General features: G+C 34.0%; 1 protein-coding gene and 1 long non-coding RNA gene across 2 annotated transcripts; one reads left to right on the top strand and one right to left on the bottom strand.

Moving 5' to 3' along the window:
- Positions 1 to 1708: 1708 nt before the first annotated feature.
- Positions 1709 to 3656, bottom strand: LOC130991835 (protein DETOXIFICATION 55). The gene is made up of 2 exons (XM_057916245.1): positions 3424 to 3656; positions 1709 to 3336 (listed from the first exon to the last, which is right to left on the bottom strand). The coding sequence occupies exons 1-2, from the start codon at positions 3463 to 3465 to the stop codon at positions 1906 to 1908; spliced, it is 1473 nt and encodes a 490-aa protein (XP_057772228.1). The 5' UTR covers positions 3466 to 3656; the 3' UTR covers positions 1709 to 1905.
- On the top strand, positions 3127 to 6665 carry LOC130991948 (uncharacterized). Its single transcript, XR_009091203.1, has 2 exons — positions 3127 to 3267; positions 5205 to 6665. It is a non-coding gene; the product is annotated as an uncharacterized LOC130991948 (long non-coding RNA).
- Positions 6666 to 10983: the final 4318 nt, after the last annotated feature.

Here is a 10983-nt window from a genome sequence, read left to right as displayed (position 1 = left end):
CTGAATTTGAATTTTAAGTGTTGTTACAGAGTATTTGGGGGAGATTTGTGGTATGATTGCTGGTTTTAGCGTTTGATATAGCATGCATTTCTGTTATTAAAGACAATCAAGAGGAAAGAGTTCTGATTCACTGTGAGTCGATAAACCTGCAATGGATAAATTTGGTTGATACGTGGGATTGGGGAATCAGAAATGGGGAAGTTTTAGATTTCCCTTATTAGTTAGAGCATTGAAATTTGAGAGTCAGGGGGAGATTTGAAAAGTAAAGAAGAGATATGGATTCCGAATTACAAGTATAAACTTGCTAAGGTAATATCCATGAGCCTAGGCTTTTTTGGGGAGATTTTAAAAGCAAAGAAGAGAAACCACTCGCTTTACAAGCAAGCAATGGAGGATCATAATGTGGAAAGTTAGGAACACGGAAAGACTCTCTCTCTCTCTTGTTCTGTGTTTAGTAATTAGATTGTGAATTTTCTTTCTCGGATGAGAGTGTATATAAAGGTCTAATTTTCCCGACTTGAGTCTCAGAGGACACCTGTTTCATTCAACAATGTGGAGCTTGTTAATTAAGTGGATATTTACACAAAATGTTGTAGCTCATGTGCATTGAATAAGATATAAAGAGCTTTCGGTTGCTCAATTTTCCAAGGAATATGTTCTTTTGTACTGCTTCAGTTTCTACACAAAGGGGAATCTGCATCATAATAACAATGATTCTCTGAAAGAATTTCAAGAAACTCAGATAACAGTTTTTGAGGTGTAAGTGTAATATGCACCGAAAATAAATAAATAACGAGCTACTTAGTCATCTCTTAATTTGCATATCAATTCGTTGATTAGTTTCAATCTGGTCTTGATGTATGTGAAATGAGAACATCATGTCTAGCAAAGGTCATCCCAACTGAAATATGTTCTTCTGGACTAACTCAGTGTGTCTATTTGAGTTATTAGATAATTGAATTATATTTGAACTTTTTAGTTTAGGGTTTTACTTCTAACCAAGGTCCCCCTCACATGTGGACAAGGTGAACATTCAAATTTGATACCATAAAGTAATTCAGAGTAGATGATTGGGTATGATGAAAATGATTGAAGCTTTTACATTTTATGATTGATGCATAACTTCCTATTGAAAGCTAACTTGATAATCAGGTTCATCGAGTTCCTTAATGCCATAGGCATTATAAGTTTTAGGAAAATCTTTTGAGTAGTTAGCCTAAGATGTGATAGATCTTTGGATGCTAAGTATTAGCTAGTTGTGGCTTGTATTCATAGGCTTGAGTAACTAATTGTTTTCCTTTTTCTTATATAATGTTCCTTGATTTCATCTAAGTCAGTACTGCTTAAAATTTTGACATTAGTACAGGGTAGCGACAGAAGTGTGTCGAGATTGCATATTTAAGAATTTTACGTTGCGTTTTAAGAATATCGATACTAGACAGAGTCACATAGATTTCACTGTGTTATTTGTTATTCTGGGCAGAGGAAAAAATTTAATCGTTGCAGAAAAGAAAGAAACTAAAAGAGGAATACGTGAATGTCCGAACCATCTTGCAATACGTCAATGGTTTTTGTTTTTATGAAGTGAACCAACATATTCAAGGGGATTTGTGGAGCTTTTCTGATAAGAAATCATCTGATAATTGATACGGGTTACATTGACAGAGGAAGCAAGAATTTATGGTAATTATTAATGTGTCAAAAATCATGTAGTATCAAAATTTTCTATACAGTCAACCAAATGATAGCTTACATTGTTTTAAAGAGTACAACTTTCATATAAATGAACGGTTCCACTTTATACTTCTAAGATTAATAATAGAATGACAAAATACTCACTTCATTGTTGCTCTACTAGTCACTTTTTATCTGCCTATATTTTATACATGTAGACTGGTCAAATTTTTAAAAGGCAATTACTCTTTCCTCACATTTTACTAATAAATCTGCTTGCACATATTCATTGCTTACACCAACCAAGTCATTCGCCCGCAGTGATTCACTCTCCCAATCTGTTCTATTAATTACTGATAAAATCGACAATACGCATACGACCTGAGCTGCTAAAAGCCCATAACAAAGGCCCATGAACCCGAGATTCCAAAAAAAGGCCAAAGCTACTGCCACAGGTGCTCCCATCATGTAGAATGAACAAAAGTTTATAGCTGCACCAATGCTAGGCCTAGCACTTCCTCGGAGAGCCCCGCAACAAGTGGTTTGTGGACAATTGGCCAGCTCACATAGTCCAATAATGGGCAGGACTGCCACTGTCAGCTCAAGAATTTCACTATCATTGGTGAAGATCCTGCCCCATGCTTCTCTACCCAATGTAGTCAATAGAAATCCAAATACTGATAAGAGAAATGCCAATGCTATGGCTACTACAGTTGCTAAGCATGCCTTGTGTGGCCTGCCTGCTCCAAGTTCATTTCCCACTCTAGTAGAAATAGCTGCACTAAGTGCTGAAGGCAATGTGTACATAAGAGATGTGGTTTGTATTACGATAGCTGATGTTGCAAGTGCAACTTGGGGTTTGTAGAGGTATCCAGATAGAAGTGTCATCAACTCGTACCACCACCATTCCAAACAAACACCCAGGCAAGTAGGAATTGCTAGTCGAAGCAACATTCTCCATTCCTCCCAAAGTGAGGTAAAGCCTGGCTTGTTTGAAGGTGTTGCTGTGAATTTAAACAAATGAATCTTCTCTTCATGAGAACATTTCATATAGCCTAAAAGAAGTAGCAAGATGTTAAGGTTGGCAATAAATGTGGAAATTGCAATCCCCTGGATGCCAAGGTGTTGATGGAAAGTAAAGAAGATAGCGATGGGAAAATGTAGTATTGTTGCCACCAGAGTGCACCACAGCAGTGGCCATGTTGTCCCTTTGCTGCGTATGTAGATACGTAGAGGATGAAGTAGGCTGTTAATGATAAGATCAGGAATCGCAGAGTGGCAGTAAAGGCTAGCAACACGTACTACTTCTGGTTCTTGATTGAGCCATAATAAGAGAGGCTCAAGATATATCCAAAGAAACCCAATGGGTATAGATGCAAACAGCAGCAAAATTATTGTTCTCTGTAGGGTGTGAGACACCATGGTGAAGTTTTTGGATCCAAAAGCTTGGCTGCAGAGTGGTTCCATTCCCATGGCAAGGCCATAAAGCACAGAGTAACCTGTAATGTTGGTGAAGCCGATGGCTAGTGCACCTCCTGCCAGCTCCAAGCTTCCTAGCCTTCCTATGCATGCTACTGAAATCATGTTTTTCAGGTAACTTAATATGCCCATAACCAATACCGGAAATCCAATGTCAACTATATTCTTCAGTTCCTCTATCACCTAGCATAAAAGAATTGTTAGCACGATAAAATGTTACTGGCACATAGCATTATGTTCTTTGAGTTTTGAAGATTCTGTTATTCTTACCTCTATCAGTGTCAGCCTTTTTTTGTTGTGTGTTGCTGCCATCTTTATCCTATTTGCTTGCTCTTCTTTTCTCCTCACTTATTTGGTTGAGTTATGTGGCACTGAGGATCTCACAGCTCATATACACTTTTCTGCACTTCAATATGCATGCTTACAGAGTGACATCCCATGGGACAGAAAGGAGTTTTTATAGGCCCTTGGAGTGGTGGCTTTTCAAATTTCTTTTCTAATTTAATGGTAAAATAAGAATATATAGTGGCTTTGTGTCCTAATCTCATATAATTAAAGACTCCTCAAACTTTAATTTGTCATTTTGCCAAATATATCTGAGCATATCTGCTTCCTCAAATAAGAGAATCATACAGAAAAAAAAATATTTACCTAAATCTACGATTTATCTCCACTTGTAGAGGTTTTCTGTATTTATAATTGACATTTCTAAATGTATAGTCCGACTTCTGCTGGCCTAATTAGTTGTAATATTCTCAAGAGCTGAATAACCCTTGTGGTTAAGTATAAACTTGATATTAACCCACTTTCAAATTGATGTTTTTCATTCTTCACTTGTATATAGTTGGGGTTGTGGTTGTAACCTTGTCTTTACAAATTTCTTTTGAAATATTAAAAACGTTGATTTTGTATCAGTTGTTTGTTATAGATCTCTGTTGTACTCTGTACCATTTTCTGTGTTGCGTTAAGAATGTTGAACTACTTTTTTGCCAAGAGAGTTAGACTTGTTGATATTGTGAAGAACCTTTATCAAAATATCTGCACAATATCGCCATCATGCCTTTGTCACTTAATGATGGGAAGAATCTATATGTAGTGGTGGAAGGAATTTGTTCAGGTCCATGTCGCCTTCTAGCTATTATTTTTCGAGTAAGCATAAACCTTCCATCTTGTGCTTGCATCACAAGTGTATCCAAGATCTCCGGGAAAATCTCCTTGTCAACCATAGCACATGCCTTATCCAGTAAAGTTTCTAGTAGAAGCCTTCTTTCTGTAAACATAGCCCCATTTCCTCTTTTTACTAGTTAGGTTCTTTGAGAAAGAGACACTGCACCATCAATTTCCACATCTTCTGCAGTACAAAAACGTGTGCAATGGTGCTACCCTAGATTTAGTTAGTTTTGGAGTTATGTTTGCAAGTTTCCATCATATACCATAATCTCTAAAATGACACGCATCCCATATGCATCGTAGAGTAAAATGCACAACATCATCCTTGCATATTCATTAGAGACATATGTATGCATAGCTCATGCATCCTGAATTTGTTTTTGCATTTATTTAGGAAACCATATTTGTATGTTTTTCTGTTACCCATCTTGTCTCTTGCAAAAACGAACATTTTACCCTTCATTCCCATGTCTAGTGTGTAAATTTTTTTGTACCCCGTATCTGTTGCTGAAAGCATAACATATGATGGCTGTGTCCGAGAGTCATTGATTGATTTTTGTGCAACGTGAAAATAACCTTGTCATGCTCATATGGAACCATGCATGTGCTTATTTGTTGCACCAAATGAGCGACAAATCAAGCCCACGTGAATATTAATATCTCCACTTCTCATAATCTTCTAGGCAAATTGCATCTCAAGCATCTGCTTTAATATCGCAGTTGAAAGATGGGATGGGATAGTGTACCTTCCCACTCATGGACCCAAAGGGGGCAATATGGTTGTAGGAGAAAAAATAAAAAGTGCTATTTTTAAACAGTCACAATCTCTTGCTGTTGCTATATTGCTTTTCTCTTAATTGGTGTGTATGAACAACTGACAGGCGAACGCGGCGGCGGGGCTCGTATCCTTAACAGAACAAGTGCATTTTCTTACACTGATTGATTTGAGGAGTGAAAGAGTAGTGCAGCATCAAAAGACAAAATTTCGCATTGCTTGATTTGGTTGCTGATGTAAATTATCTTGAAAATAATTAAGGTACGTACCCTCACAAAAAGAAAAGGGTTAATTGTCCATAAATTACTGAACTTTCATCCAATTCTGGTTTTGCACACAAACCTTGAACTGTTGCGTGATAATTATTAAACTTTTGATTTTATCTGATTTTGCTACTAATCCAAATTCCGGCCAAATAGCAAGCTAATATATAATATGGTGTGCCAATTTTGACATGACGTATTTATTATTGCGTGACAATTAGTTGACAAAATAATATTTTTTTTATTTAATTTCTTATCAATAAAAAAAGAACACAAAGCAAATAACTCAAATTGTCAATAATTTAATATATTGAATCAAATAATAGTATTTTTTTAGTTGAATTAATTAGCTGAATAAATTCGATAATAGTAAGGGAATTCTTCGAATTTAGGTGCGTCAACCAAAGAACATTTTAATTATCAATAACTTAATATATAAAAAATTTATTTAGCTAAGTAATAAAGTTTATTAAATTTTCATTATCTAAAGATTAATTTTTTTTATAAACTATATATATTTATACTATTTGAATGAGTTCTATTTTATATATTGGAGTAATCAGTTGTGTAATAGTGAACTAGATGTGTAATAGTGAACTAGAAAAAATTGATTTAAACTTGAGAATTTTTTTTAAAAAATACTATTATTTGATTTGATATATTAAGTTATTGACAATTTGGGTTATTTGCTTTGTGTTCTTTTTTTTTATTAATAAGAAATTAACAATAGATACGTCACGCCAAATATTTGCACGTCATATTAGCTTGGTATTTAGCCGGAATTTGGATTAGTAGCAAAATCAGATAAAATCTAAAGTTTAGTAATTTTCAAGCTATATTTCAAAGTTTGTGATTGAAAGAAAGTTCAGTATTTTATGGGCAATTAACCCAAAAGAAAATAATGGAATGGTGAACCAAATTAACAAGTTCTATGCTATTCTATAATTTCAAAATTTTATGTTAGATCTTTTCAAAAAAAAAATTAAAAAATTATGTTAGATTATTAATAAATATTGCATGTATTTGGAAATTTTCTATAAAATTACTTGTAGATATATGTGAGTAATGATTTCAGAATCGGAGACGAAACACTGTCACTGGCACCTACAGTAGAAGATCTCATCTCATCTTGAGCCTTTTGGTGAGTCAATGAGATATTCTTCTCCTTGTGGCCATTGTTCTTTACTTTATTTTCACTCCTCGCCATTTAGGTTGTGGAAAATTTGTTGTTTAATTTATAAATGTCACTTCTATATTGATGATGTTAATTAATAGTTACTCCCTCAAAGCTTAAGTTACTGAAATCCAACTCACTATCTAACAATTAACAAGCCTTTGCCCCACGTCCACTCTGCTCAATGCACTGATGAATACTTATCTTGATGTCCCAAATCACTTAAAAATCCTTCAAAATGACAGCGATGTATCTCAAATTTCACAAAAGCACGTATAAGAACATATCCAATAACATATTTGTAATAATTTATTTACTGTTTTATAGTGTTAGGATATCTAAGTCATGAATTGTTCGATGATCTTAACTCGTCAGGCCATCTCACACAAAACATCAGAACGTTAATTCGATCCAAACGTAACGTTATAGTGCCATAATACTCCCTTGTAGGGCCATGGTTGTTAACATCGCAAACAAGATAAATAGCACTCCCTGTGTTGTGTTGTGTTGTGGGATAGTGAAGAATGCTCTTATTACCACTATAATCTTGACCATGATTTAGGAGGCAGCTCCATGGCTTGGTGGAGGGAATCTGCTATGGCTAGATTATCCACATTATTTGGTCTCATTTCATCATGAATGTCAAGAAATCAAACACAAGATGATTCCCAAAGACAAATCCATTGAGTCAACCATAAAAAAAAATCAAGAATTGTCTATTGTCTAGCACTTGATTTTTACTTTTCTTTTATTTGTCCGGCGTTGTTGGTGGTGCTTCTTTATGGGGTGCACATTGTCGTTTGGGGATGTTGGGAAATACTATATATGTAGTAGTACTAGTAGCTCGTGGATTCTGACGTAAAATGACCTAGTGGTAGAGCGTGCAATTTTAGTACTACTAAAAAACTTCTAGCTCCAACCATCACACAAAACCGAACCTTCTCTTTTAGGGGGAGTCTTATCTTACTCATATTTGGCTTCGAATTTATAATAATAGAAAAAGAGCCTAAGGCATCCTAAGACACAACTTGTGGATTGTCAATTTTACCCATATTACATATTTTATTTTAAGGTTATTTTACATATTATATATTTATAAGAATATATTAATTCGTTAGATATTGCACTTAATCTATGTGATATACATCTATAGCTATTGATAAAGCTTATAGATAAATATATCCATTCAATAAATTATCTAATAAAAGTAATGAATTAATAGATTTTCTAAATAATAGATTATCAAATAAAATAACATTAATTACACGTTCTTTCTGCTAGTATAATAAAATTACAAATATATCATCAGATATATATGAGTTTAGATCCAGAAATTATTACCTTCGTGTGGATCTTGAGTCCTTGACCCTTGAGTCAGTCTCAAACAAGCTTTATTATATTTTAAGGGGGCGCTTACTTTACATGATTGATCAGATGCATGATTGTGTATTTGTATCCTCAACAGTAGAATTACTCCAATCCCACCCCTTCAATGAGATATGAATCAAGCAAAGTTGGCTCACATGATAGAAATAATCAAGAGCCTTGGAATATCCCAAAGTTTCAATCCATCAGAGTAAACAAGGAATTGACCTTATTATTTTTATTTATCAAGATTAATCCTCCAAATTAAACGCCCCATAATTGTATATTGAATATTATTACTCCCTCCGTCCACAAAATGAGTACCCATTTGTGGACGGCACGGGTTTTAAGAAATGTATGGAGTGTAGTGTGAATAGTTTAAGGGTCCCACTTTTTTAGAGTATTAATTAAAGGGTTGTGTGGGGTACACTTGCCAAAAAGGGAAATGGGTACTCATTTCGTGGACGGACGAAAAAGAAAATATGGGTACTCATTTCGTGGACGGAGGGAGTACTAATTAAGCGCGCCTCTACATAAATACGGGAAAGACTAGATATAAGAAGATGAATAGAGATTGAGGGGGATGGAGTACAACTTGATAAGTTCTCTTTCATATGCAACAACTCTATATATGCATTAAGAATTTAGATTCAAAACATCATACTTCGAAATTACGTTATTCAAGTTTCGACATCAATATTGATTGATTATATATAACCCAAACCTATATAAGTCTCGAACAATTTAGCTCATCCCTACATGCCCCTCAAGAAGTCAAGATTGCCACCAATTTGCCGAACTTTTGGTTAAAAAAACTAGCATAGTTAGCTAGGTTGAAGCATTAATAATTAATTGAGATTCAAGAATATATACTCTAAAACCCACCGATACATGGCAGATTACGCAAGTGACAAGTCCATTTCCTCACGTCGAGTACTAGAAATATACTCGCATTTTTTTTTTCTCGATACCCCCTAGATTATTTCTAAATTCTAATTAAGTAACCTCAATACATTTTTTTTTGGCATTTTTTACGAGGATCATAAAAATGGAATTTCAATGTGATCATCATATCTTCTGCTAAAAGGCTATTGATGGGATGCCACCATACGTACCCTTCCTTGCATGCACATGCATATCAAATTTAGGTAATCCTAACGTGTTTCAATTCTCTCTCTCTCTCTCTCTCTCTCTCTCTCTCTCTCTCTCTCTCTCATACTTTATATGTACGTCTTCGTACTTCATAGGGTGTACACGTGTTAATATTCTATTAGTTATTGATGGAATGGTAGCAAGCAAAGAAACCAACATAATTAAATTATAATGAACTTGATGGATTCAAAAAATTTCTAGGACACTTACCTAAGCTCATTATAAGTTCTAGGGCTTGTGACAATAAGGGAGTGTCTAGTATTATAGACTAATCTATATATTATTTGCTAAGATGAATTAGAAACTTTGAGGTATGGTAAATCTATATTGATTGTTTCTACAATTTCAGTAAGGGTTCAGATTGTAGAAATCGTTGCGATAAAGATAAAAATACTCAATCTTGTATAGTAGTACTATCAATCACGAATACTGTATGCTTCCTAAATTATTACTACATGTTTATTTTTCCCTTGTTCACCATAATATCTGTTTTGAAGTAAATATATAATTCATCATTTTCTTGATGTGGTTGGTATGTCATGTGATGCATGGATGTGCCCTATTGATATATATGGACCGTGTAAGATAAATAAAGCTTACCAAATAGGACTCAACATGCTCAACTAGTTCTTCAAAGGGTTCAAACACAAAAACTTATATATGATGCGAAATTATCATGTGATTGGGTGAGGGGTGGGGTGGGTGCCCGCCGGGGGGGGGGGGGGGGGGCATTATCATGTAACATGATTTGTAAGTTGATACGACATTGTCCTAATTTTCACCATTCCATTGTAACAGGAGTTGATTTTAGGGGAAACACTAGGTTTTCTATTTTGTATTAGAGTTCAATTTAATTGCGATTTCATACCAAAAAGTGGCTAAAAGGTTTTTCAAATATAGGAATTGCTTAAGTCATGAATGATTTTATTGTTTTTTCTTTTAGAAATTTTGAGAAATTTTTAATAATAATTTGAGGAAGGATAAAGTGGGGTCACAATCATGTGATGTTAGTAACCAGTCAACTCCAAGAAATAGGGCATGATATGATCAACAATTTCAGCGACCTCAACCATGTGACTTCATTTTTAGATGAGAATTAATTAAGTGTTTGGACCACCTTCTCTCTTGCCTTAATAATTCAATTCTTGTTAAGTGATCATCAATCAATATTTTAAAGATTTCTTCATGAAATTAATGCCTTTTCCCCTTCGTTTTGGACCAAATTATGATTATTTTTAGTTACTATTATATTTGTCGGTAGTTAGTGATACAAAATAAAGTAAAAAAAGATTTCAAAAGCTAAAATTCAAATAAATAATTAGTAAATTGGGATAGGGAAAATTTTAATTAGATCACAATTAATTAATGTTGCCCACCAAAATAATATTTTCACATGCATCTTGAACTGGATATGTTGCCAAATGTGCCAAGGTCGAACTATTCTAGTTTAAGTAAATTATGTCAAATTAAGTATGTATTTAAGATTAGCTTAATATGCTTTATAGCTAATAGCGAATCTGATTATGATGTTGTTTTAGAAAATTATCGTATCATTAATTAATCAATGAAAAGTGAGCAGCTATTAAGTTAATAATTTCCTTAAATACTTGCACATATCAAATGTCACCTCATAATGCCAATTGTATAATAAGCATGCGTATCTTCTTTTGGGGCAAAAATAAGTTTTACTACTTTTTTTAGATCAAAAGCCACGCACTTATTGAGGGTTAGGCAGGAACTTATCTCTATTTATTTTGTTTTTGAAAAAGTTAGGCAAAGGAAAACCTAACTACATGTGCAATAATGATATTACAAACAAATATGTGAAAATTTGATAATAATAAATGGGCAAGGTTCTTGCCGAACCTTCAGTCTAGATAGATGTAGACAAAATTTTAACAACAAAACTATTAAGATTAATAATTACAACA

Source organism: Salvia miltiorrhiza, chromosome 7, assembly GCF_028751815.1.
Source record: "Salvia miltiorrhiza cultivar Shanhuang (shh) chromosome 7, IMPLAD_Smil_shh, whole genome shotgun sequence".
Taxonomy (NCBI): domain Eukaryota; kingdom Viridiplantae; phylum Streptophyta; class Magnoliopsida; order Lamiales; family Lamiaceae; genus Salvia; species Salvia miltiorrhiza.
The sequence above is the reverse complement of the archived record's forward strand: the minus strand, read 5'-3'. Positions and strand labels throughout refer to the sequence as shown.

Excerpts from the sequence above, each read along its gene's own strand:
- LOC130991835 (XM_057916245.1), bottom strand. The coding sequence starts at position 3,465 with ATGGCAGCAACACACAACAAAAAAAGGCTGACACTGATAGAG. Across the intron at positions 3,337-3,423 it reads AAAGGCTGACACTGATAGAG|GTGATAGAGGAACTGAAGAA; the intron begins GTAAGAATAACA and ends CTTTTATGCTAG.